This window comes from Ziziphus jujuba, chromosome 10 (assembly GCF_031755915.1).
Source record: "Ziziphus jujuba cultivar Dongzao chromosome 10, ASM3175591v1".
NCBI classification, from domain to species: Eukaryota; Viridiplantae; Streptophyta; class Magnoliopsida; order Rosales; family Rhamnaceae; genus Ziziphus; species Ziziphus jujuba.
Window position 1 is genome coordinate 22,400,430 of NC_083388.1, and position 27,642 is coordinate 22,428,071.

General features: G+C 33.3%; 6 protein-coding genes across 8 annotated transcripts; 4 read left to right on the top strand and 2 right to left on the bottom strand.

Moving 5' to 3' along the window:
• Positions 1-740: 740 nt before the first annotated feature.
• Positions 741-5,187, top strand: LOC112490496 (sodium/hydrogen exchanger 1). 2 transcript variants are annotated; one of them, XM_048469327.2, is made up of 14 exons: positions 746-1,592; positions 1,715-1,833; positions 2,215-2,312; positions 2,470-2,529; positions 2,657-2,703; positions 2,784-2,978; positions 3,090-3,136; positions 3,314-3,380; positions 3,555-3,655; positions 3,828-3,929; positions 4,086-4,224; positions 4,309-4,371; positions 4,475-4,558; positions 4,668-5,187. In XM_048469327.2, exons 1-14 carry the CDS (start codon positions 1,413-1,415, stop codon positions 5,001-5,003), a joined length of 1,638 nt encoding a protein of 545 aa, XP_048325284.2. In that variant the 5' UTR covers positions 746-1,412; the 3' UTR covers positions 5,004-5,187. The 2 variants fall into 2 exon arrangements, with proteins under 2 accessions (XP_048325285.2, XP_048325284.2); XM_048469328.2 differs by lacking the exon at positions 2,470-2,529 and having other exon boundaries at positions 741-1,592.
• Positions 5,188-5,991: 804 nt separating this feature from the next.
• On the top strand, positions 5,992-11,550 carry LOC107411963 (uncharacterized). 2 transcript variants are annotated; one of them, XR_007238985.2, is made up of 13 exons: positions 5,992-6,309; positions 6,629-6,669; positions 6,744-6,844; positions 7,034-7,114; positions 7,553-7,635; positions 8,256-8,307; positions 8,709-8,798; positions 9,449-9,517; positions 9,678-9,779; positions 10,213-10,281; positions 10,589-10,645; positions 11,028-11,178; positions 11,338-11,550. XR_007238985.2 is itself a non-coding variant. In XM_048467752.2 (12 exons), the coding sequence occupies exons 1-12, from the start codon at positions 6,236-6,238 to the stop codon at positions 11,112-11,114; spliced, it is 906 nt and encodes a 301-aa protein (XP_048323709.2). In that variant the 5' UTR covers positions 5,992-6,235; the 3' UTR covers positions 11,115-11,244. The 2 variants fall into 2 exon arrangements, 1 of the variants encoding a protein (XP_048323709.2); XM_048467752.2 differs by lacking the exon at positions 11,338-11,550 and having other exon boundaries at positions 11,028-11,244.
• A 282-nt stretch (positions 11,551-11,832) lies between these two features.
• LOC125420760 (uncharacterized) lies at positions 11,833-13,013 on the top strand. Its single transcript, XM_048467753.2, has one exon. The coding sequence runs from the start codon at positions 12,138-12,140 to the stop codon at positions 12,792-12,794; it is 657 nt and encodes a 218-aa protein (XP_048323710.2). The 5' UTR covers positions 11,833-12,137; the 3' UTR covers positions 12,795-13,013.
• A 2,543-nt stretch (positions 13,014-15,556) lies between these two features.
• LOC107411964 (glutathione synthetase, chloroplastic) lies at positions 15,557-20,752 on the top strand. Its single transcript, XM_048468527.2, has 12 exons — positions 15,557-16,134; positions 16,900-17,069; positions 17,377-17,452; positions 17,770-17,900; positions 18,370-18,492; positions 18,590-18,670; positions 18,891-18,971; positions 19,070-19,139; positions 19,359-19,480; positions 19,855-19,994; positions 20,076-20,268; positions 20,442-20,752. The coding sequence occupies exons 1-12, from the start codon at positions 15,772-15,774 to the stop codon at positions 20,563-20,565; spliced, it is 1,674 nt and encodes a 557-aa protein (XP_048324484.2). The 5' UTR covers positions 15,557-15,771; the 3' UTR covers positions 20,566-20,752.
• Positions 20,753-20,932: 180 nt separating this feature from the next.
• Positions 20,933-23,096, bottom strand: LOC125420938 (uncharacterized). Its single transcript, XM_048468529.2, has 3 exons — positions 22,206-23,096; positions 21,612-21,635; positions 20,933-21,469 (listed from the first exon to the last, which is right to left on the bottom strand). Exons 1-3 carry the CDS (start codon positions 22,396-22,398, stop codon positions 21,150-21,152), a joined length of 537 nt encoding a protein of 178 aa, XP_048324486.1. The 5' UTR covers positions 22,399-23,096; the 3' UTR covers positions 20,933-21,149.
• Positions 23,097-24,148: 1,052 nt separating this feature from the next.
• On the bottom strand, positions 24,149-27,396 carry LOC107411976 (phosphoglycerate mutase-like protein AT74). The gene is made up of 2 exons (XM_016019663.4): positions 26,760-27,396; positions 24,149-24,756 (listed from the first exon to the last, which is right to left on the bottom strand). Exons 1-2 carry the CDS (start codon positions 27,268-27,270, stop codon positions 24,338-24,340), a joined length of 930 nt encoding a protein of 309 aa, XP_015875149.1. The 5' UTR covers positions 27,271-27,396; the 3' UTR covers positions 24,149-24,337.
• Between the last annotated feature and the right edge of the window lie 246 nt (positions 27,397-27,642).

Genomic DNA, 27,642 nt, shown 5'->3' on the forward strand with positions numbered 1-27,642 from the left:
TGATTAACGAACTTGAAATTGATCAAAAGGGATGGGATTGTAGAATTTTGTTCGATAACTTTGAATTGGGTATACACCAACATGGTGTTAACCAATCTAAATACGGCCTTCCTGCCTTCCTGTAAAGCGGCCAGGTCGCAGTCAAGATGGCAATAATTAATCCAAAAGAATAATAATATAAAAAAAAAAAAGGCCCTTTCTGTAAAATCCTCTATGTTATTTTATTTTATTTTTTTTTCACTTCACTCTTGCGCTCTTCCTCCACATAGATTTGCTTCTGCTTTATAGCAACCATCAAATCAGTTTTAACTAAAAAACATATAAGTAAAATAAAAAAGCATTAAAATATTTTTATTGGCAATAAGGAGACATTTAAAATTGTCGAAAAATACTGAGTTATTTATTATCACTATTTTCTTTTTGGTGAAAGGGAAATAGAGTACTGGAAAGCTACAACAAGGCAACTGGTGCTAGTTAATTGAATTTCGATTTTAAATTTAATAGCTTTTCAACGAGGCAACTGGTACTTGTTAATTGAATTTCGATTCTAAATTTAATAGCTTTTTTTTTTTTTTTTATATATATATATATAACAATTATGATCTTTAGACAGTTACCAAAAAAAAAAAGGAACCAAAAAAGCAAAAGCAGTAAAAGGTCAGCGGCAAGAAACTTCGGAACAGCAGCTGAATTTTAATTGGTTTTTTGGTAAATTAGAGGAGGTGTTCTTGTAATAATACTACAACCTGCTACTATATATTGACCAAATTATCAGATTCCTCTTAACGTTTATTATGGTACCTCTGACCAAGTGGGACCCATGAGCCATCCAAGTCATCGTTTGTCAGAAATGATGAAGATGTTGAATGAAAACCTCATCTCTCTCTCTCTCTCTCTCTCTCTCTCTCTCTCTCTCTGTGTTTAGTCTTCGTTCGCAATATATCAAAGCATGTTATAATTATGCACTACAGATTCCTCGTATAAGATACGTTGTCATATGTTTTTGAGTGACTCATAAAAAGTTTCAGAAAAAGTTTGCAGATAATGTCAGCCCTCTGGAAGCTCCAACCAACGGCCAAAAAACCATAACAAGGCTTTTTCAACAGTCACTATCTACGATGACCAATTAGAGATTTACAGCTCCACTAAAGAAAGTCAATGGGTTTTTATTATGGAAGTTTATGTGTAGAACTGGTTATAGAGGATCCCAACCCATCCGTTTCAACTACCATTCTTCCCTCCATTTGGGTTCAAAGAGACGACCATGAACCACTATTAGGAGTATAAGCTAGAAATTGCTAGGTAGGGAATCACTATTTCTATAATTAGGAAATTGTTTCCATTCCAGATATCCAATTCCAAACCCCATGTTCTGAATGCCAAGATTCAGCTAAAAAGATCTCCAAAACAACATGGCTGTCCTAGAAACCATACCAACTCAGTTACCACTACAAGTTTCATCCTCGTTCCTCGACACCAGCACAATTATTGCACTGGCTGTGTTCTTTGCACTACTCTGTGCCTGCATCATTATTGGCCACCTATTGGAAGAGAAACGGTGGGCTAACGAATCCATTACAGCCCTTCTTCTGGTAGGCAAAGTTTGTATATTTTGTAATCGTTTTGTTTTGTTTGTTTGTTTGTTGTTTTTAATCAAATGAGAGGTGGTAGATTTTCACAGCGATTGATATAGTATGTGGTTGGATGTATATAGGGGTTGTGTGCTGGATTGGTGGTGCTACTGTTGAGTAAGTTCCAGAGCTCGCGGTTACTACTCTTTGATGAGGATTTGTTCTTCCTCTATTTGCTTCCCCCAATCATTTTTAATGCTGGGTATGATCTCTCTCTCTCTCTCTCTTTCCATCTCTCTCACTCTAGGGGTGAGTGTTGCATGATATTTTTGACTGAACTGGGGTGGAGCTCAAGCCTCTTATTGGAATTTGAAAATTCCTCTCCTTTCACTCTGAAATTTGTTTTTAAATTTCTTGGTTCTTGAAATAGTAATGTGATATTTGATATAATTTTGGTGCTAAAGTTTTCTTATCTTGAAGATTTTGTCTTACTTAGATTTCCACCATCCATCAGGTCACCATGGAAGTTGTAAGATTTGGATCTGTTTGGTTTGCTTAATGACAACCACAAAATTTGACAAATATCAGCTTCTGATTAGTGAAGTTTGTTATTCTCTTTAACATTTTCAAATTTGGGTTTCAGTTTCCAGGTCAAGAAAAAGCAATTTTTCAAGAATTTCACGATAATATTGTTGTTTGGTGTACTCGGTACAGTAATTTCGTTCTGCCTCATATCATTAGGTAAGTAGTGCAAACTATCATCCACATCTACATCCACTGATCTGTTTTGTCGAGTTTGTCGTTGATTTTGTTATAATTAACGCATTTGCCTGTTCTATATCTAATCATGAAACTACGCATTATCTCATTTTTTTGTTACTTTCTGGGGAATGTATAGGTGCCTTTTTGCTATTTAGAAGAATTGGTATCTTAACTTTGAAAGTTGATGATTTTCTAGGTAACATATAATGTTTTTTGTTTTTTTTTTATTTTTTTTATTTTTTTTTTATTATTTTATTTTTTTTACCATATCAGTGGACTCTGTTTATCTTTTACTGGTAACATATGTGATCATATATGTGCAGCTGTTGGTGCCATATTGTCAGCGACTGATTCAGTTTGCACACTGCAGGTAAAGCTAACCATAGTATGAAGCTATGAACAAAAGTTAATGAATCATTTAGGTGCCTGATTTGTATTCGTTTGTTAAAGGTTCTCAGCCAAGATGAGACGCCCTTTCTTTACAGTGTCGTATTTGGAGAGGGAGTGGTGAATGATGCTACCTCGATTGTGCTTTTTAATGCAGTACAGTCACTAGACCTCAGCGACATCGATGCTATTACAGCCTTGAAATTGTTGGGAACTTTCCTTTACCTCTTCTTCACCAGTACAGCTCTTGGTATAGTAGTAAGTTTTAGTTTATTGCTTGTTTGGTGATTTTGCAGGTTCACTGTTAACAAGAAACTGGAAATTTATCTATTTGCTAATTTTCCAAATTACCATGTCAATATGTTGCAGGTGGGTCTAATGAGTGCATATATCATAAAATCTCTTTACTTTGGAAGGTATATAAATGGTTTACCTGTGTTCCTAAATCTGCTATAGTGTTGTATCATATTTATCAAATGATGCATGACGGTATACTTATACTGCAGTTTCTTTAGTTTTCTGATATGTCAAGAGTTAGAAATTTGAATTATAATTCCTGATACATCCTGATATTGTTATTCTTTCATATGCAGGCATTCTACAGATCGTGAAGTTGCACTCATGATGCTTATGGCTTATTTATCATACATGCTGGCAGAGGTACACAATATGGAGAATCTCAAATCAATTTATCTAACCCCTATTCTTATTCTTCTTCTTTTGCTTCTTCTCCTTGTTTTGCTCTTTTTGAAAGTATTGTTAAGCACTTACCAATCATCCCTTCAAAAAATAAATTTGGAATTCTAAAATCAATAATTTTATTCTTTTTTGCAGCTGTTAAATCTTAGTGGTATCTTAACGATTTTCTTTTGTGGCATTGTCATGTCACACTACACGTGGCACAACATCACACAAAGCTCGAGGATAACAACCAAGTAAGCACTTGTCCTTTTTCTCGTGTTCCTATGAAATCCTTTTGAGTAGAGAAATGGTGACATGATTGAAAAGTCTAAAACACGTCTGTTAAAGTATGAGTGTCTACACAAGAGAGCACTTATGACTAAAAGGTTTCATATTAATTTTTTTTTTTTTTTTGGATGATTCCAGGCATGCGTTTGCTACAATTTCATTTATTGCAGAAACCTTCATATTCCTTTACGTGGGTATGGATGCCTTGGACATTGACAAATGGAAGAGCAGCAATTCAGGGTAACCCTATTGTCCCATTACAAATTTTAGCTTGAACACTTGTATGCTGATAGGTTAAGTTAAGATTTTTTTATAACAGATATACTCTTTTGGTGCTGACATAAGAATTTTGTAAATAAGCTATGCCTAACATGTTTTCCATACTTTACAATTCAGAGCAGGAACATCAATTGCTGTAAGTTCAACATTGTTTGCGTTAGTGTTGATCGGAAGGGCAGCATTCGTTTTCCCACTTGCAAATATTAGAAACTGTCTACAGACGAGCGATAGCACAAAAATCGACTTTCCCAGACAGGTAAATACTAGCCGGCCTCTAAGCTCAGCTAGTGTCATTTGACTCTTCTCCAAGGTTCACACTAACTTTTTTGCATGATTCTAGTTCATAATGTGGTGGGCTGGCCTAATGAGAGGTGCAGTAACAATTGCTTTGTCTTACAGCAAAGTAAGTTTTAATGATTTTTCTTTTCATCCATATACAACTTGGTTTATTTGTCTCTGAGACACATAACAACTCCAAAAATCTGAAAAAAAAAAAAAAAAATCAGTTTGCAGAATCAAAGAAGGTATCAACACAAGATAGTGCATTAATGATCACCAGTACCATCATTGTTGTTCTGTTTAGCACTCTGGTATGGCTGCTTGAAATTCAAACTTATATCGCTCTAAGGTCATTTTATTGTTAGTCACATCCTTGAACATCAACTTTAGAATCTTTTCATTTTCCTGCTATCCAAACAGGTGTTTGGGTCCATAACAAAACCACTCATTCAAGCTGTGATGTTGAGAAATGCAAAGCCAGCAACTTCAGATGCAACTGATATTCCAAGCCTAGAAGATATAAGGCTACTGTTTATTGAAAATGGAGATGATCAAAGTGAGCAGGAACGGGACGAAGAAACTAGCGGTGTCCCTAAGAGGAGTAGCTTAAGATTGCTAATGAGTCATCCAACAACAACAGTTCATTACTTTTGGAGAAAATTTGATGACAAATTTATGAGACCAGTATTTGGTGGAAGGGGTTTTGTTCCATTTGTTCCTGGTTCACCAAGTGGTCAAGCACATGAGACTTCTTGAAACCAAAAAAGCTTAATCTTGTTTTATTTTTATTTGTTTATTTATTATTATTAATATTATTATTATTATTATTTTTTTTGTACAAATAAATGTAATTGAGAGTTGCTTTTTCTTACCTGTAAAGAGGGAATGGGATGATGATATTACCAGAATATTTTAAGCAAGGTTTTTCCTTTTTTTTTTTTTTTAGATGGAGAAGAAAAAGTACGCATAAAGTTTCAGATGTATTCAAATAAATAATTGTAGCGATCAAAATGGAAAGAGTTGTGAATTTCTGTAAAGTGTCTGTGTGCATGCCTCAAGTTTCAAGGCTTTGTTCCAAGTTTTGTTTTCTTTAGAGGATATTGGAAATGGAGGAATTTCAACTGAATATATCTTATTTAACTTTAATAATACAAAATTTTTTTTTTTGAAAGGATTTAATAATTCAATGTTTATTAATAAATTTTAGCCAAAATTTAAAGGAAAAAAAAAAAGGGAAAATCCACGGTTCAGATTTTTATTTATTTATTTTTTGTGATGAATTTATTTAAAATTTTAATTATGATATTATTATATAAGAGCATCCTAAGGGATTCTTTATACATTATAATTTTTTATTTTAAAGAATCAATATTTAAAAACAAGTTTCAATCCATTTTGTATTTTGATTTTTTAAAATACAGAATGAGTTTGGCTCTCCAAATTTAGAAAACCAGACACATTTTTTATATCTAATATTATATTAATATTATTTAATACTTATCAATTTTTAAAATCACTATATTATATTAATATATTTTAATTATTATTTATTTTTAAAAAATAAAAAATAATAAAAAATATACATAATAATAAATATTCATTGATAAGATAAAAATAAAAATATAATATAAAATATATTATTAGAAAAATTTTTAAAATTAAATATTTTTTTTTTAAATATATTCTTTATCCTTAAATAGTCCTTAGAAATGTTTTAAAGCATATTCAATTGATTCAATGGAAGGAGACAGGCCGATTGTTGCTCCCTTCCTCCCATAACTGAGCCAGAATTTGGGTTTTATGTATAACCCAAAGAAGACCGAATTACGGGCCCAGATACTCATCGTTTTTCCATAGAGCTGCGATGTACCATATAGTTCCTCCTTAAACCCTCTTAAGAAAAGAGAAAAAACCTCTCTTCTGCGAACGCAAGGTAAGCTTCGTCTGAGAAAATCAAAGTTTGAGTTTTTGAAGATTTGTGATTAGAGATGGCTTTCAGAAACTTAAACACGATTCGTTCTCTGAATAGGGTGGCTCAGATTAGAAGAGAATCATCGTATCTGTGAGTAGCAAGTTCTGGATTAATGATCTTGTATCATATCTCACAAAATGCTCGAATGGGGTATTTGAATGAAGATGCAATCTTGAATTTTCTCATTCTCTGAACGCGGAAAAAGATTTTGAAAATGGGAAAAAATGAAACCCATCTGAGCATTTTTTTTATTTGCAATTGTTTTTTGCGTTTGGAAATCATGTTGTTGTTGTTGTTTTTTTTTTTTTTTAATTTTTTTTTTTAAATTTCTTTTGGTTTTTTAAGCTTTTAAGTTTTTGTCCAGTGGAAATAATGTTTTCAAATATGGTATTTGCTTGAAAATTTTCAGGCTTGGCAGCTCAAAAAGCTATTCAAGTTGTATTTCAAATGGTAAACATTTTGTAGTTTAATTTCCCATTATTGTTTCAGTGTTTTCATATTCACCTAATTTTCTGTTTTATCAGCCATTGAACTGAACTGCCAGAAAGTATCTCCATACTTGTACAATGGCCATAATGCTCTTCTTTGGACTCGTGGAAGCAATACGACACTCCGTTCTGCTATGGTTAGTCTAGAAAACATAGAATTTGGATTAATTGGATGTAATTTAAATTGCTAATGATTGTTTCTCTAATTAAGTTTTGTGTTTCTCTAATTAAGTTTTGTGCCGGTGCTTATACTTTCAATTATTTATGATATTTGAGATGGTATCGTAGTTTAATTCATCAAGAGTCCTTTGTTCTTTTGTTTTCAGGCTGCTGAGTTGTTAATATTTTCAAATGGGACTAGGTTGGTTACCACACAAGCAAAAGCCCCTCCACAAGCACGACAGATGGTGTGTCATTTTTAAACCAACTGTTTTTTTCTTTGTCCTTCTTAATTTGTTCTATTAGAGCTGGTCAATAATTTAAACCAATAAGCTAGTATAACTACAGTTAAAGTGGAACAGCAGCAGTATCCCTCGAATTTTTTTGAATGAGAAAGTAAAGAATTCAGACTTCTTTCATGAAGAGGAAATTCTCGTCGAGACGCCTTTAATTCTGTTGGTTGTTTTGGAATCTTCCAGTTTGTAAATCTACATGTGCAATTGCAAGGACCGAGATAATTGAATGAATTTTTTATTTGAATGTATAGTACCCATTTTAATATGGTAGGCACTCATAAAATCATAAAAGGAGATTAAACGAACTTCTTTTCTGATAGCTGTCTTGGTTCTGCTAATATGCAGCACAATAAATAATTTTACCACAAGCATATTGTGTGGTGTATGCAGGGGGCTCTTAAAGTATCCATGTCGAGTCCTGGATTTGTCTATGAACCTTATGCTCCTCGCAAACCAATCCCATTCTGGCAGAGGTTAGTCATGTTTTAAGTGAGTTTGTATTTGTTTCTGGGATTATTGCTGTAATTTCACTAGATTGGAGTCCAGGCACAGTTTACGAATGCTCTCTGTTTTCAATTGGTATTAGTTATATTCAATTTTGGTATTAATTAAAATTTTAAACTCTCAGAATTTGTTTCTTTTTTCGTTTTTTTTAATAGATAGATAGATATAATATATGTTTTATATATATAATATATATATATATATATATAGAGAGAGAGAGAGAGAGTATTCCTTCATACATGCAAAACAGTCTCAATGACATCCACACCCATTGCCTTAAGTATTATTATGACTTTCCTTGTTTAGATGTGCACAAAGACAGATTCCTTTACTGGTTTTTAATCTGGTCCAAGACATGTTTGATATGAGCATTCGGATGGTGATACAGCCTGTAAGTTGGACATCTAGGAGTACCATGCATAATGTGTTTCCTAGGGCCTTTTCTTGCCCCTTTAACAACTTTGTGTTCATATGTGGGTCCAATTTTCTTCCCTATATAGTATATTTTCTTTTTCTCATCTTTTCTACTGATATAAGCGCATAGATAATAATTCAGTTCTTTTATATTGCTTCTGTTTTCATGTATCAGATGGTTCACAAGAAGTGGATGGAGAAGAACAAAAGAGGATATAATTTTAGAGGTGACATTCCATGCATGGATGACCCTAATCTGTTGGGTTTTTTATTTTTTTATTTTTAATTGTTTGAGCCTATTTGTTGCGTTAATTTGGGCTTCTTCATCCTCTCCCTGTAAACTACATTCAATTTTTCACTAAACAATATTCCATATGCTGCTCTCCCTATTTCTTCTTCTTGTTTTTTCTCCTGGTTTATTGTTAGAATTTGGATTCCTATCCCTCCCTCTTTTATTTGGAGCTTTGTCAGTTTGTATTATATATTTAGATTGCCCTGGCTTGAGATGAAAGTGAATCGGGTTGAACTTTATAATTTTGGTAACATTCAATTTTGATACCTCTGTCAGTTTGGACATAAAACTTCTAGGTTGTCAAGTTCGTGATTTTTCTGGTTTTTCAATTTGCAGCTCAAAAGTGCATATGCCATTAATAAGTTAAGAAAATCTGGATATTCAAAGAGGCTGTTTTACAATGAGGCTGTACAATTATACAAGGAGGTACCTTTTTTATTTTCAATTTGTTGTATGTTTATTTGCTTGTATTGTAAACTTATGTTTTAAGTAGTTCACTAGTCTTTATGGCAATGAAGTTAATTATTATAAGCTAGGCCATTAGAAAATTTCTTCCTGTTTGCCTCATGAGCTTTCTCAGCATAGAACTTAAATTACACTAAGAGACTCCTTAGTTACAAATTAATTTGAATGGAAATGTTAATTATATACTACATTATTTAGACTGGAAACAATGTGCAGAAGAAAATTAGCTATATCATGATGTTCAATAAATAATTTTAAACCTTCCATCCTATACCAATTTTCTACATCAATCTAGCAAAACTCAAAGGTAAATTAATCTCATTCCTAAAGGAGAATATATCATATATGTCGCAAGAACTTGGAGCAGTATTGCATATTTTTCACTCCGTACTACTCATATCTATTCATTCATGATTCTGTCATGCTATTCATAATTGAGGTACAAGTTGATATGTGAAGAAGGGAGGTGATCGTAATATGGTAGGCTGGAGACTGGCCCATTATCTAGTCATGCTTAATGTAATGGAAATTTATTAGTCTTCAACCTTTCCTTATTATTGCTCTATCCTGTTTTGTGTTTTTTGTCTTTATTGATTTTCTCACTTATTCAGATTAACACTCTTCTGGCCAATGGAGACAAAAATTCATTAAGGAAGGCAGTGACAGAAAACATGTACTCTGTATGTATGTTGTTATTACTCTTTAAGTGGCTGTTATTTGTACTTTTTACCTTTTATCATCAGCTGTAGTTGTTTAGTTTATTGTAATTATACTCTGGTGTAAATAAACTATGATATGATATATGAGCCTCTATTTCTATTTTCTATTTTCTCATTTCAGGCACTAAAGAATGAAATCAAACAAAGAGAATCTGTATGGGATAAGGTTTATTGGGAATTGATTGAACCAGTTCTTAAAATTCGAACTTTACGAGCTCGACTGGCAAGTGTCTTTCTTTGATGTAATTCACACTTTGATTCATACTATTTAAGAGCACTTCAAAGTTTTTCTTCTTAATAGAAATTGGAGAGGCTTACTAATGTCTGGGAGGGCTGTCCTGTTTTCGTCACTTTGCTAACAGGATCCTTTGGTTGACTTATCATAAAAAGCCCTATGTGTTTTTGCTTCTTTTATATAGAAAATATGTTAGATACATTGTCGTCTTCAAATTGAATATTTGAAATGGGGAGTTCAGAATAAGTTTATTTACGAACAAGTTGATTTTACATCAATCCTTTTTATAAATAATCGAACCTAGAATGCTTTAAAAAGGGAAAAGTATATAAACAATAAGGTCTTTCTACAGATTACACTTGAATTCCTCCTAATAATAAATTTGCAACACCTGCTTACTTTTCTTCTCTTCCCTGTACAGATTGGTGTGGATAGAAATGACACCAGTAAGGTCTTTGTACAGATCACACTTGAATTCCTTGCAAAGCAGGTATACAATAAACAGACTGTTGGAAATTTCTCTTTCCTGTGGAGTTGTATCCTTCATGTTGTTAATTAAACTTAGTATCTAGTGACAACTCTTGTGAAATCTATTCAGCATATCCAACCTTTTTTTTTTTTTTTTTTCTTTTTTCTTTTTACCTCCTTTTTCTTGTTTTGTGATCTACCTGTGGTCTTGAACTTTTTGTTTGTAATTTTGTGATTTATACAGATATTTTATGCATTTTCTTCAGAATAACTTTCAGATTAGCAGATACCTAAATGACATTGCAAACTATGTAATTTTGTTTCTACAGAAGTTTGAAGCATATGATTCAAATGGATCTGTCGTTGCTGGAGATAAATCTAAGGAGGTAATGGAACATTTTATACATATACCATTCTCTTTAGCATGGGGATGATTGGACATCTCTGTTGATTGACTTTGTTGTTCTCAATTCCTAAAGAAGCTATAGAGGAAATCAATTATTACCTGAATAAACAGTGGAGTAAAATACTAGTTCTTTTGATTGACACTTAGTGTCATCAGTCATAATGACAATTGTCTTAATAATTATTCTCAGATTCATTCCAAATTTCTGAGTTCCAATTGACATATATATGGGGTGAATGCATCCTTGTTCGTATTGGTCTCACTTGATATAATCCAACTATTTCCGAAGTTGTGTCTTAAATCTTCAATGTACTAACTTCCTGTATCCACAAAGTGATGATTATGCTTATCATGTTTCATAGGTACTTGTCCGTGATATCTGGGTATTTGAGAAGTCCCTCTTTCACCCCGGATCCTACTGGCGTCTTTGTGGGCGGATTTCACTCTAAGCTGTCTATTTTTTGACCAAAGATGTATTATGCTGATGGAAAATAAATTGTAGAACCCAATTTTGTAAGTGATAACAGATATGATTGTTATCTTAACAATCAAACACAGTTTAGTGATTCTTTGTTTGCATTCAATTTTTTACCTGATAGAGTATAGTGAGTTGGAGATTGGCCTCCAGAACAGTATCATCGTATCCTTATTATGGATTTATTCGAATCTCAGGGTAAAAGGCATAAAGAATCCTGAAGCAACATCTTCCTTACTCATGAGTCCAGCCGAAATGTTAACATTTATATATAGTTTGTCTTTAGAGGATGAATTCTCCTTTTTCATGTTATGATAGAACCTATTAACACTTGGCTCCAATTTCACTACTGGAACTGAGGGAGGGACTAAACAATAAAGATTGATGGTTAATTTGGTGTTTGGCTTTTCAAAATATAAGTGTCTATTTCGCCATGTTTTCTATTTTCTGTTTTCGAAATATTGTTTTCAAATTAAAGAATAGAAAACTGTTTTCTACTGTTTAAAAGGAACAAAAAGCTGAAAAACAGAAAACATATTTGGCTAAACAATTTTTAAATATTTTTTTAAAAAAGTTTTTGCTTTTTATTATTATTATTATTATTATTATTTTTTTAACATACAAGGAACCTTATATATGATATATATATATATATATAGTTATAAGTTACTGATCTTTATATTCCCATTAACAGACACAAATTTCATTTGTTAGAGGATGTAAAATTAAGGGAAGGTTTTACCATCTTTGCAAGCAATTCCTTCTAGTATTCCTTCCAGCTTCTTTTAAGTTTCAAAAACCTAAACCATTTGAAGTTTTTTGATCTGTATTTCGTTTTCAAAGAAAGGTTTCTTTTACTTCCAAGCTTCAATTTACTACTCCAAGCATGGTATCCACATATATGCAAACCACTCTTAACTAAATTCTGTTCTCTCCCCAGTTTTCGTTAGAATCAGATATTCTTCGGTTATTTTAGGGTAATAATTCAATTCAATAAATGGGTGAAGAAAAACATCAACCTCACCAACTTCTAAGCATTTTCTACAGGTTCTTCAAATTCATTATGAAAAGCCTAGCTTCACAAATCCTTAAACTCTTCAATTTGGGTCGTCGAATGAATTGTAGTATACCCCCAGCACCACCGACGTCTGATGCTATGCCTGGTAGCAAAAGCAACCAAATGGCCAACCCAATGGCTGAGGGAACTTCTAGCCAATGTGAAAGTCAGTCAGACCCTTCTTCATCACTTGATTCTCTAAGAAATAATGGAGTAGAAGATGACAAGAAGCTCACACCGGTTCAAGCTGTGGCCATTAATATTGAATCTTCTTCACCTCTACAAGCTAGCATGGGGAATAGTGAGTTGCACAGTGATGCTGGAAAGAGAGAAGAGAAAGCACCTGAACCCTCCATTGTACCTCATGCAAAAGCTCCAGAGAAAGTGGCCAGCATACGGAAAACAGTCAGCATAAATGACACGGTAGAGGATATAGACCAAATCATTAAGAAAAGGAAAAAGAGCAAGTCAATGGAAAAGTCGAATTCGTTAGAGTCTGAAGAAGATGAACCAAAGCCTTTAAGATCGATTCTGAAGGTGGGATCTAATCTAGATGAGAAGACAGATATTTCTGTAAATCAGGATACAAGAAGCTAATAGATCTTATATGTGCAGCATTAAAGGCTTTCCTTTGCTCATTATCATGTAGCATTATAACAATATTACCACAGCCAAAGGCTCATATTATTGTGATATGTGCCAAGGTAGCCAAACTATGCTTGACCAGTATTGTGGTACTTGTAAAATGACATACATGAGAAAATTCGAATGAATTTCTGTTAAATTGATTTATATTTGATATATTTCAGATAATAATCTTATATAATCACAACCACTACAATAATAGTCATAGAAAACCAAACTTTTTACCAGATTTAATATTCATGACTGGGTCGTTGAGGGGGTGAATGCGGTTTATAACCTGGTTCTTTGTAACTAGTGCCAAACATTGCAGACATACCAGCCAAAAATAATGGGATGTATTAAAAGTAGTATAAGCATTCTACTTCAAATTCCAGCCAAAAAAAAAAGCATTCTACTTCAAAAAAGAAAAAAGAAAAATCAAAATAATAATAATACTAATAATAATAATAATAAAAGCAATATAAATGTTCAAAGAATGGCCGGTACTATTAAAGATAGAAGAAGCTTTTTCTTTTTTCTTTTTTTTAATTTTGTCTTTTACTTTTTTTTTTTGGCCCTTTTTTTTTTTTTTTTTTGATAAAATATTGTCTTTTACTTGGTTGTACTGTAACGTTGCAAGATATAAGTTGAAAAATGTTTCTTTAGCTGATAATGAATACCATAAGGATACATGTAGAGTCACTCGAAGAAAAAAGTTGCATGTAGAAATTAATTGTTTTATATTCTCTCATGCACTTTCGGCATGAGAAGCAGAGGACCACATCTCAACCTTCAATATTAAGATTTCTCTGAAGAAAAAAGACAAGAATCTGTCCCATTAACGTTCTTACAAGTTAACATTAGGCTCAGCAAATACATGCCTTTGGGGTAAAGATAAATATACAAGAAAAATAAAGTAAGTAAACAACCAAAAAACTGACTCCATAAATGCCAAAACCACTTCGAAAAATGTAAGAAAGGAAAAAGTTAAAGGGATTGGACCAATTGGAGCTTGGAATTTTAAAGATATTGGTTAATTCTCTATGTGTGCAATAAACAAAGAGCCTAATAAAGTAGCAAGAGAATTTGCCTTAAATACATATATTTAGAGAAATTCATTGTACCATTCACATATACAATGAACTTGAACAACTATCAATAAGAGAAATTTAATCCCTCAAAAAAAAGAAAAAAAAAAGAAAAGAAAATAGAGAAATTTAATCCATGATGATGATGAATGAGAGGGATTTAGGAGGTTAATTAGCCCATTCAAGCAAAAGTCTATGGATGTGTGTTTTATCTTTTAAGTTTGGGATTCCCATATCCGGCTCCAATAAAAAACAAATGCAACAACCCCTCAACATAATTGTGAGGGAAGGCATGCCATTCACCAAGCAATGCCTTTTCATATTCTCTTCCATAATCCCTCCCAACTTTCACCATTTCTATATAAAGTGGCCATAAGCCTATCCTACATTCCAACTCCCCATTTATTTATTTATTTATTCTTCTCTAGGGAATGTCAGCTCTTTGATTCTTTTCTTGAGATCTCATTTTTTTCACAGAACTTTGTGGAGTTTTCTTGTAAGTATATAGATTATATACACAGAGAGAGCAATTCCACAGCATGTGTAAGAGAGAACAGAAATTCACCCCGCTTGGGATTTTGTACTGGCTCTTTGAGTTGATCATGGAAATTTTTGCAGCACAAGCCCTTAAGACTGTTAGTCTAGGCCAACCTGCAAGTTTTGGTTCTTTGAATACAACAAGTGGTTCTTTTTCCAGGGGTGATGGATCTCGACGAATTCCTGATAATTATGAAGTTTCAGGTGGTGAAGTAGATATAAAAAATGGCAAGGAATTCCAGCAACTGGAGGATTAGGATGTATGATATCGTAAACGTATTTGGGATAGGAAAGCTAGAAGATTTATGAAGTAAGATAGAAAACTTGATGGAAAGCCTTTTTAAGTTTTATTGTCATTTCATTGTAACTGAATTACATGTACTAATTTGTGTCCTCTCTTATGAAGAGAGATGTGACAAGCAATAGATGGAACAGGAGTTATAAATTTATTAGCAACAGGAGTTAAAAAAAAAAATGTTTTGAAAGTGTAGTTTTTTTTTTTTTTTTTTTAAGCAATGGTTTTTAACGAAGTCCTTGTGATAAGACAAAGCATTTCTTGTTGTTGCTTTTCAAGCATTTTATTTTATTTTATTTTATTATTTTTTTGTATAAAACAATATTAGATTGATTATGCTAGTATCCTCTGAACCCCATAAATGGAGTTTATTTTGAAATTTTTTATTCATTTTTTGGTATGATATGGATTTTTTTATGTTTGCTAAATGTGAAAATCATGGCTTGTGACCAAGTGTCATGGCACATTTTATATTATTATGATGATGTTGGGCCATATTACCCAAAAAAAAAAAAATGATAATGTTGTACCCTTTTTTTTTTTTTTTTTTTTAGTGTTGATTGTGAAATTTATGTTCACAAAAATTACAGTTGTCTCCTGGAATTAAGGATGCATCATATGTTAGAGGAACAATTTTATTGTTTTGGAATTTATTTTTCAATAATTATTAAGCTTAATTATATTTTTATACTATAGAAATATCAGTCATCAACAAAATTTAATACTACTGAGCTAAACGATGTTCATTCATGAAAGATTTCATTTCATAAGAGGCTATTCCTATACTATCAACCACTATCTATGAATTTAAAGAAGTAAATATGTTTTTGAAAAAGAGCGAAGAAAAAAATTTAAAAAAGAAAAACAAGAAAGCATGCAAAATCAAAGTTAGAGCAATTCATTTGATTAGTAATTGAAAAATAATATGGTTTGGGATCCATGTCTAACTGAGAAAAAGTTTTAGTCCCATAGGTTGCTGACCAGTGGCAATTAAAGACCCTTTTTGAGGGCGACTCATAGAGGGGTCAGTATGGGCTCTGCTTATTCCTCCTCATGCTCTAGCTCTTCTGCTCTTACCGCACATTCCATCTCCTCTGCTTTCCCTTTCAAATCACTCTCTAAACCATCAACAAAACCTTTCTTCAGATTCATTCCCACCAACCGAATCTTTCAGACCCATCTCTTGAAACCCATAAATATCATGTCTCAACCTTCACAGTTTTCGCCTCTCAAGTCCGGGAAAGCTGAAGGATTGGTCAGCCATGTGGGGTTTGACACGAATCCTGTAGTGGACTTTCATGGGATTGATCAAAAACTGGTTGATAAGATGGTCTACGATGCTCTTATTTGGAGCTCTCTTCATGGGCTCGTTATTGGTGACAAGTCTGTTCCGGTCAGTGGTTTATCAATTTTAATCTTTTTTTAGATTTGCTTGCGAAAGCAGCAAAACTCTCTATGCAGTTTCCTGAGAGATGATGAAAAGAAAAGAGATTGAATGATTCAAGTTCTGCTTTTTATGTTTTTGGACTCTGAAGTGTTTTGATTTTAAATATTTTGAATATCATATATAAGTTTGCGTGTCTATGCCCGTGTACTGTTGTTGTCTATGCCCGTGTACTGTTGTTTGGTTAGTTGAGAAGTGAAAAGCTTTATGCAAATATATGGTGTTGCAATATCCGATTGAGAGTTCCACAACTTGAAAGCAAAACGTGGAATGTTTTTATTCTTCATTTTACAGAATATAATTGTTGGGCATTATCTTTTTGTTCTCAGCAATTATAACAAATTTATTTAAGACTGAAAATAGTTGGCTATCTTCTTCGATCCAGATGCTTATCTGGACCTACTCATAGAAAAGCAATGATTTTTATCTCTAGTTGCTGGGAGTGATTTGATATGAATGGACAATATAAGTATCAAGGACATAGTTCTAAAAAAATCTGGTTGAGTAGTTGTTTACTTTGCTTCATGCTTGCTCTTTCTTTTTTTTTTTTTCTTTTTTTTTCTTTTTTTTCCTTCTTTTTTTCTTTTTTTTTTTTTTTTTTTCGATTGGCGAGGGGCTATAAAATCGTGATGTCTACTGAGGAAGCAGATAGAGATTTGTAAGTTACATTGTATTTGGTAGTTGAATTTGATGTTGGTTTATTTACAAATACAGGGATCTGGAAATGTACCAGGTATTGGCATGGTACATGCACCATTTGCTTTGTTGCCCATGCCATTCCCTGAACGTCATTGGAAACAAGCATGTGAGGTAGCCCCAATATTTAGTGAACTCTTTGACCGCGTGAGTTTGGATGGAAAATTTCTGCATGATTCACTGTCCAGGTGCTCTCTTCCTTCTTTTTTAGTTTTCAAAAGCCAGTGCTTTATATAATATATCCTGCATTGATGTGCCTTTTGAATCTGAATGGTCTATTCATGATATCTTCAACAGTTCTAACATGTTCTTGAAGCTTGACTTTATCAATTTCAAAATATCAAATAGCTGTATTAGTAATTATTCTCTGTTTGCCACTAAGCTTTTTTTCTTTTACATCTGGCTTTTGCTTAGTTCAATTTCAATTTCTATCTACTATTCCGAGAGATTGGAAATATTTGGGAGTTGATATTTTCCATATTTTTCATTATGCAGAACTAAGAAAGTGGATAGTTTTACCTCAAGACTTCTAGATATCCACTCCAAGATGCTAGAGATTAACAAGAAAGAGGTAAGTTTATATGAAGCCTCAAATTAATATGAGTGATCTTTGTAACATCAAAATGACCTGTCTCCAGATAAGATAGTTATCTACAAATATATTGCTCTCTTGTACCCTTTTTCAGATTCTGCAATGCTATCATTCCGGTAATAATTAGGCCATCCAAAGTCAATGAGGCTCATAAACAATGTTACTATAGAAAAATGGGAAACCACCACAGCATTTTGTTGTTTCTAAAGAATAAATACCTGTTAATTTTATCTGCTTTGTTTTTCATGAAATTCAATGGTGGAAAAGCTAGTTACCATTTTTAATCACATACACAGGAAATACGCTTAGGTTTACATCGCTCAGATTATATGCTTGATGAGCAGACTAAGCTACTACTTCAGATAGAGATGAACACAATTTCATCTTCATTTCCTGGTCTCAGCTGTCTTGTCAGTGAGCTTCACAGGTCAAGTGCCTCTAGAGTTTAAATTTTAAGTTACAGTTAATTTACCATTGTTAAAAGTTTATGACAATATTTAATGTTGGTCTGAACATTTTAGTTCTGTATTCATCTTTTAGCTATGAATGAACTGCTAGGTATCCTGATCATGATCGTAAATATCACAAAAATTAACAATTTGTTGGTTGAGATTTGACAAATTTAAACTGCTTCATTTATAAATGGAAATATTCTTAATATCTTGGAGTTCGTTTGCAGCGTATGATTGGATAGGTGACACATTTCTCGTAATTTTTCATATTACACATCAGTATATTCACTGTCAATTTCATTTAACATAGTAATTCTATCCTGTTTACTGACCTGTAGAACCAAAATCTCAAACTAGCTTTGTTGATAGCTAAATTCATTATTCACAAGAATTGAGCGAAGTATGGGTTATGAAGCATTTAAACCTTATCTGGTCATTCTCCAGGAGTTTGCTTGATCACTATGGAGAATTTCTTCAATTAGAATCCGCAAGGATTCCTGGTAATCCATCTGTCAGTCGATTTGCAGATGCACTGGCTAAAGCTTGGGTGGAGTATAATAACCCCAGGTTAGATTTTACAAAATGATATTTTTGATTCTTTTTCTGCTGCTGCTTTTGTTGAAATGGTCGTAGTGCAGTTAACTCCAAAACTATTCTTTGTCAGGTCTGTTGTTTTGGTTGTGGTTCAGGCAGAAGAGCATAACATGTATGATCAACATTGGCTTTTTTCAGTGCTAAAAGAAAGATATCCTTTTGATCATTATTATACATTTCCTTATCTCAAAGCATAGACAATTTATGAAAATAACACTTTAATGGTGCTATAATATACAACACAAAGGTGGAAGGTGATAAAAGGGCTGAAAATGGTGTTTTAATTTGTGCCCAAATCACATGTAGCAGAAAGCCTTAAACCACATTTTTCCCCTTTTCCTTTCATGGATTTATCCTTGACTCTATAACACACATAATATTACAAGTATTCGGAAAACCTTGGCTGAAATTGATGCAGAAGGGGAACTTCTAGCAGATGGAACGCTTTCCGTGTATGTAGCCTTGCCCATGGGAAGTTAATTTTTCTCCTATATATTTGTTTTCTATGTTATTTCCAACCATGATATCTGAAGAAGTTTTGCATTTTCAGGAGTCGCCAAGAAGTTGCAATTGTATACTTTAGAGCCGGGTATACACCAAATGATTATCCATCTGAATCAGTAAGCATTTTTCTTCAATTTCTGAATGATATTGATGCTTATCTTTTGAGAAATCATTTTTCATTGTAGAGGCAAATATCTGTCATATCATTTTTCTTTATTTTATATTTTTTTGGAAAATATTGTCTTTACTTAAGATATGACTTCTATTCCAATAAAAGTGATATCTGGATATGATGATTAAACGGCTTTTGACTACTATGGTCATTCAATTTGTAGGAATGGAAAGCTAGGCTACTTATGGAGCGGTCATCTGCTATCAAATGTCCATCAATATCTTATCACCTAGCAGGCACCAAAAAGATTCAACAAGAACTTGCGAAACCCAACATACTTGAGAGGTATAACTTAGACTAATACTCCTAATATTGACCAAATCAGTTGTGAAATCATTATTTGGTTTTGGTAGAATCCTTTTTTAAGGGATGATTATATGAACAAAAGTAAGCAGTATTTCTAGTGAAGCTTAAGTGCAACCTCTAAAGTATTAATGCTCATTTATTTCTGCCTACTTTCCTGCCTCCTGCATTTTCCTAGGATATAATTTCCCGAGAAATTTTATTCAAATTGTAGAATGAGATGTTCATAAATTTAAAGTTGATTAGAGTTCTCTATGCCCTACCCTTCCCCTTCTTCTCCCATTTAATCTTTAGTAGCTGATTGTTTCTTTAAATTTATGGAATGAAAATTGCATGTTTTTCTTCTGTGAGAGTAGGTTTCTTGACAACAAGGAGGATATTGTGAAACTGCGAAAATGCTTTGCTGGTCTTTGGAGTTTGGATGACTCTGATGTTGTCAGCAAAGCCATTGAAAGACCACATTTATTTGTGATGAAACCCCAAAGAGAAGGCGGAGGTCTCAGATTTTCTGATCTTGGCTTTGCTATTATTGCTGTAATAGAAGTATGACAAACTAACAAGGAGAGAAACTTTTCAGGGAACAATATTTATGGAAATGATGTGAGGGAAACCCTTATAAGACTGCAAAAGGAAGGGAAAGAAGAAGATGCTGCTTACATCCTTATGCAGCGGATATTCCCTACTGTTTCTCCCACATTCTTGCTGCGAGATGGTATTTGTCATAAAGATAATGCCATATCAGAACTTGGAATATTCGGTGCTTATTTAAGGTAATATAGGAAAAACAGTAATATCAGAACTGTGTTGTAAGTTGGTTCTTAGTAATATAGGAAAAATTTGAACAAACGCTTTTTTCATATGAACATGCAAATGGTATTTGAAGCATTGATCTTAATGGTAGATCTGTTGAGATGTGTTTGATGTTGTTGGAATGGATGTGCAGGAACAAAGATAAGGTTATCATAAATGACCAATGTGGTTACCTAATGCGAACAAAGGTATCTTCATCAGATGAAGGTGGGGTTGCAGCTGGGTTTGCAGTCTTAGACAGCATATATCTAACTTGAGGAAACCTGCTTTCTAGTTCAATGTTCGATATGCCAAGCCAAGGAGCTTGTGAATAGCTTGTATACATGCAAAAACCTATTCAGTTCAATGCCTGAAAATGAGAGTTCAAGTATGTGATGGTAGATTGGCCTTTGTTTCTAGCTTACTTTTTACAAAATAAATATTAGTATGAAAGTTCACCATTCATATCCATCTCCTACATGCGTACAATGGAATGGAAGTGTTTTTGGGAATGACAAGCTTTTCTGTGAATGCATAAGCCATTATACTGAAAATGATGTAATGTTGAGATTGTGGAAATTGACTGGTTCAATATTCCTACTTCAGGTGCAAAATGGAAAATAATTACATGACAGATGGTGATCATACTAAAAAATGATTCCAGATGATGGAAACTTTCCAAGGAACTTGCAATTTGAAAACTAATTAGTTAAAAGACAAAGTCAAAAGAGCGTTAACAAACAAAAAAAGAAAGAGAAGGAAAAATTCAACAAAACTTCAGGGACTAAAATATGCCCTTTTTGATTTGCAGACTTCTGGTACGTAGAGAGGCTAAGAAAATGTGATGATGATGATGTAGTATTCATGAGTTCATCTTTCTGGCAATGTATATCCACCCCATGTCACGAGCTCGTTTCTCCCATAACAGCGAAAGCTTACGCTCTTGGCGAAGTTGTGCTTCGACCCTCTCCCTTGCTTCTTCACAAGCTACAACTCCTGCATTACACTTTTCTGCTTCGTGTTGGTAGTGTGAAGAGGCTCTCCTAGCATCCATTATCAATTCCCTGGTGTGATCCAAGGTTTCATTGGCCACAATTTTCAGCAATTCTAGCTCTTCCATGTATAATCCTACTAAACCCTTCTCCATTTCCTTGTTCAATTCTGAGTCTTCTATACCACAGTCTGCATATAGAAATTGAAGAAAACAGGTTATACCAAACAAATTTCCATAAGAAAACTTGTTTAAGATTTTGTGCTTCCTCTGCACTAGTTAAATGTTTTAATCAATATCAATACCTTACGTACACAAGAGAGATAAACTGACCTGCAAATGAACTGTTGAGGAAATCTGCAAGAAAAATAAACAAAATTTAAGCTCACAGGTATACAAAAAAAAAAAATAATAATAATAATAATAATAAATTAAGCTCAGAAACAAATTCAATAAAATACATGGACGTCACTACTAATCCCACTATGTGGACACAATTGAAAATGAAAACCATTTTGAATATTAACTAAAAGCAAAATTATAAAGTAATAACCTCAAAATCCTCAATTTGAATCATGAACTTTAGAAACGATCAAATGTAAAATCCATTTCACAGGAGTTGATGAAACTAGTGCCATCCATTTAAAACCAAAATAGGATTTTGTATCATAACCATAATATAATAAAAGATCGAGTTAAAGACAGTAACTTGTATACATGTCTTCTCTTGATAAGAAATAAACAAATAAATGGATCACAGATTTAAAAATGGATTCTATTAGATATAAAAGTCAAAGGAATCACTAATAAATCCATATCAGATAAAAATAGTCTTAAAGGAAAGAGAATATGGAGAGAAGATGACATGTTCCAAGCATTACTATATTGAGAAAAGCAAATTTACAGTCACTGAGAAGTGAATCTCACCCAAAGGTAGAGGATCATCTGAATAGCAATCACAATGGCATGGTGGACATAAACCTCGAACAGCTGAATTAGCATTGAAGCGCCAGTTTGATGATGGATATATGGTGTATAAAACGAAACACAAACTCATCAAAACCAAACTAACCCTCAAAATAACACGGCTATAAAAACCTCTATCTGATGGATGAGCCATCTATATATATGTCTCCCAAAACAAAGACAGAAACGAAACCCACTTACTTTTATTTGATTCCAAGAAACCCAAAATAACCCAATATCAGATATTACATGCCCATTTCAAGATCTGGGTTATTATACACAGAGTTTTCCATTTCACTTATATATTCAAAGCGCTTTGCTACTTTCTAGGAATGTGTGTAGAGATAGACACGAAAAAAAGCATCCAAGATTCGTATACCCATTGAAAGATCTGGCTCATTTCATAAGGAAAACTCAATCATTGTAGCACTTTCACTTTGAGAGGGAATATCCGTTGTTTTTAATGTGGTGGAGTAATTTGCATGAAAAAAACAAAGCCCTGTTTTTTTCTAGGAAAATAAATGAGACCCAGATCCCGGGAAAGTGAAAAGAGACGGAGATTTCCTTTATTTATAGTATTTGCAGAAAGAAGAGCCAGTGCGAAGAGAAAGAAAGATTCGAGGATTATCTGAGAGAAAGATTCGAGGATTATTTGAGCTAATCAAGAAACCTCTGTTAATCTTTTTTTTTTTTTTTTTTGGTTTGTTTTTGGAATACGTGATGAAACTTTGGATTTTCTAGAACTTATATTGGCATGAGCCAATTGGGTGGTAGCTTAGGCTTTCTCATTAGATCTGTTGCCATGATGCCACATGGCGCTTTATTATCACTCCTTCTAGCTACCATTCCAATTGTCCATATTCTGCAATAAATACCACGTACATAGATCACACAATCAGATACATCATAACCAATTAATTAAATACACCAATTTATTTAGAAACTCAAAATAATATATTTTACTAAAAAGTCAGAGATTACACCTTATAAGTGAGAGAGATTATGGAGTTTATTGATTTAATACACTGAAGTAGGAAAAATTTTGTAATTGATTAAAAAATATATATTTTGCCAAAAAAGTAGAAAGCAATATCTTCAAAATATTTTACAAAGTTGAAAATTCTTCAACTTAGATTTTCAGTAGAAACAGAACTATACAATAAGATAAGCAAAGATAATTAATTACACCTTGACTTGATATATATGCGGAAATAAAAGAAAAAATAATACATTTGATGGGTTACTCAAAAGAATCAACCATATATTGCAAAGCTACTACTTCATGCGTGAGAAAGAGAAAAACAAACCTTATAATAGTAGAACATAAGCTTCATGCATGTGAAAGGAAGAAAAGTCATGACGGTGGAACTATAAAATACCTAAATGAAGAAGAAACATATTTGATAGGTTAGGATTCTCTTCTAGCTCTGCTTTATAACTACCTTTTATTTCTCTATTTCAAACAGTTTCGGTTGTGTATATATATATATATATATATATGTATATATATGTATTTTTATGTAGTTTGTTTCTATCCTTGTTTCTTGACCATATGTACAATGTTAGCTATACAGGCATTGGGTTAGGGACTCTGGAAAGTGGAAATGGAATTTTATATCCAGGTAAGAGATTTCTTTTTGCTTTGTTATTGCTGTGCTGTCCAATTGCAGGGTTTTCACTTTCCATTCTCTTTGACAGAGAAGAAATTTATACGATTTGTAACGTTTAACACGAATCAGAAGACAGCTGATTATAGTAAATGTTTCTCATCCTCAGAATTTCAAACTTGAAGCTTAAGTGATGCTGTTCATAAGATGGTTTGGACATAAGTATTCTCTTTCTTTTTTTTTTTTTCTTTTTTTTTCTTTTTTTCTTTTTTTCTTTTCGGTCCTTTACTGAAATAATTTAACAACAACCTGAAGTTGAAGATTCTCTCATTCATGCTGTTTGGAAGTTACTATAGACATTTGAAGTTACTCTAACACTACAATCAAGTACAAACGAAATCAAAAGAATTTCCAGCCTAATGTTTCCCAATAGTCTATGGTGCTGCATCACTAAAAGAATAAATTTTTTGGAGACCAACTACAGAATCAATTTGGTATTTGACAGTCGTCATCATCATTATCTACATTCTCATCTGAGTGAGCGAAATGGTCAAAAAAACCATCAAGGTACCACGGGCACTTCTCGTTCCAATCACCCCTCTTGGCACAGGCTCGCCATTTTTGGTCAGCTATCATTTCAGGGGAGAGACCCCATTCTGTAAGTTCTTCCTCTGTGTGATGAATAGCTAAGCTGTATTCTCCACCTTGTCCCAACTCCATTACTCGGAACTCACAATTCCCAAAATTGTTTAATAACTCGAATTGCTCAACTGTCCACTTAAACCACTTCATGAGGAAGACTCGTGAGGTCAGTCCATGCGACAAAATTATAAGATTCAGGTCATTTGAAGGATCTTGGTGAAGTCTTTGCATGTCTATGTCCCTCCATAGCGATTCAAGAAAACCTGATATTTTCAGTTTAACTCATCAATCTGTTAATTCAAATGCAAATACATCTAAAAACCAAATCCTTTATATATTGATTCATTCATCTTCAAATAAACACAAGGGTTGAATGCACTTCTCAATCACCAAAAGTAAGATCCAGCCACAGAAATTTCTTCTAAGCTCCATTAGAGGAGCATTTTGTAGATGCATGATAACTTTATGACGTAAAGCAAGTCAGCAATACTCATATAACAAGCAGAATTAATACATATTACGCAAATCCCTAGTTTCATGTGCCACAGAAGCCACTACCAGTTTCTTTACACTTTATGTTCCTCTGTGTTGATAACATATATATATATATATATGTATTCACTAGCTTTCTAAAGCATTAGTATAATGTAAATATTTATTCTCAATATTCATTTAGTGGAAATTTGTATGGAAAATACATATTGATGACATCATTCTAGATTTAGTATCCAAATGACTTCCATTAAATCTCAAAGCACAGCCATTATGAGAATTCCATAGAGCACCATTGACATGTGATTTTAAGAATTCTATTATGATATATGTGGAACCCCTATTGCAATTTTAAGTTCTTTTACAAAAACACTTACTGAGCCAAATATATTATGAAATATGCAAACCAGTTCAGCAAAAGTAAGACTTCATATTTGTATGGTGAGCAAGCAAGTGAATATTTATCATTAAGGAAAGGCTACTACAGACAATGTCTTGATTACGTTTTGATAAATCTCAAAGCTTCACCAACTTTTTCTTCATAATACCATTGTAAGTGAACTATTCTGCATTTATAACCATGGATTATTGAAGCTTCTTATCATGACATGAAGAGCTGTCTCTGAAAGTTATATTCAAGCTTAACCATTGCAAAATTATTAGATCAGACAAAAACAATGAGTAATAATTTAAGTTGCATGCTTTCTACTGTGGGTCCAATAATTAAATCCATTAGTGGCAAGCACAATAATAACCATTCAATTATTGGCAAGAACAAGACTAAACCATAATCCAATGAACATGCTGGCGCTGTTGTTCTGTACTTGATACAGAAGTGCTGTATTCCTCCTCCATTTCTTCTTTTCTTTTTTCCCTAATAAAGTGATGTATTACATTGCAATAATCTATTTATAAGAGCTTCACCATGTAACCGCTGTATTACTGTGCTTTAAAGGTTTCGTTCTTCTTATTTCCTTTTTTAATCATGTTCTAAAAACTTCTTATAGAAACTAAAAGCTCTAGCTAAACCTAAAAGCATGTCTACGCTTAATTTACCGAAAATCAAACAAGCTTGAGGCCAGTTCATCTAAACTTGACGCGATTAACTACTGAAGCTAAAAAGTCAAAGCCAGCTCATTCTTACACGCATATCTAACAACAGTCTAAACTTTATTGAAAATCAAACAAACCCAAACTCAGTTCATCAAAACTTTGACTTGATAAACAATTGAACCTCAAAAGTCAAGAACCAAGCCATTCTTACACGCAAATCCGCCTTGAGCACATTACCAACTCTTGTATTAATGATTCTTAAAGAAGCAATCTTTAGTGTTCCACTAGGTCAGATCGCCCAAGAAAAATGAGATAAAAATGACTTACAGCAGGGTGTTATAACTAGTAGAGATTTCATAACATTCCAAATTTGCTAAAATTTTCCAATACTTTCCCATCACCCAAACAGGAAAAAGGAGGCAAGGTTCACTAACCACACCACCTCTCACACCCAACAAAAGAAACATAAAAAAATCAAGAAATAAAGAACACAGCAAAAACACGTCCCAAGCCTCTTTTACCGGAAACAAAAACAATAAAGATTCAAACTTTTCATGAAAATGCCAAGTTATTATTCGATAGGCATTCGAATCTACATTTTTCATGCATTCAAAGCCACCCCAAAAAAAAAAAAAAAAAAAAAAAAAAAAAAAAAAAAAAACCCAAAAGAAAAAAAATGGTGCTTGGAAATGGGTTAAAGAAAAAGAAAGAAGAAACTTACTGGAAACGCGGTCGTAAACATCAGCAGCGGACTCACCCTCAGGGAAGCGATAGAAGAACCTTCCGAACCTCTCCCTGGTCTGCTTGATCACCTTCATTCTCTCCTCCACCTGGAAGTTCCCGAAGTCCTGCTCACGTACCCGACACTCCTCCCGTACCCCGATTATACGGTTCTTCGAGAACGACCTCCCGATCTCTCGCAGCGTCGACCGGGTCCGTTCGTAGGGGGAGACGTAGAAGTAGACCTGCCAGTTTGGGGAGTCGGTGTCGGAGACGACTTGGCGGAGGCGGTCGCCGGCGAGTTGTGCTTGGGCAATGCCTTGTTGGGTTAATGGTATTTTGTAGTCCGGGGTGGTTGTGTAGGCTGAATCGTCCAGATTGCCTTGGGACTCGCCGTGGCGCATCAGGATTATCCGCTTTGGCATCGCTGCTCTGTTATGTCCTTGCATTTTCCTTCTCTCTCTGTCTTTATTAGATCTCGAAGACTCTAAAAAATTATCCTCCTTTAACATCTAGTTTTTGGGGTTTGGTTATTTTTTTCTTGTTTTCAGTGACAAAATGTTGTTGTAAATTTATTTGTACAGAGGAGAGTAACGGTATGTAGAAAAAAAGAGAAGGATTTTTTGGCTTTTGGTTTGTGTTTTAAGACACATGTTCTTCTTCAATTTATATAGCCTTCTGTTTTTTGTACTTTATTTTCTTTTGTCAAATTTTCAATTCTTTTTTTTTTTTTTAATGGAATCAAATCTTCAATTCTTCGTTTTAGATTATATGGCAAAAAGATTTAAAAAATGTGAAAAGAATTTTTGACCTACTTGGTCATAAAACATAGTTGTAATCTTGTGGCAATTGCGACTCAAAATTTATCCAAAAAGTCTTCATCT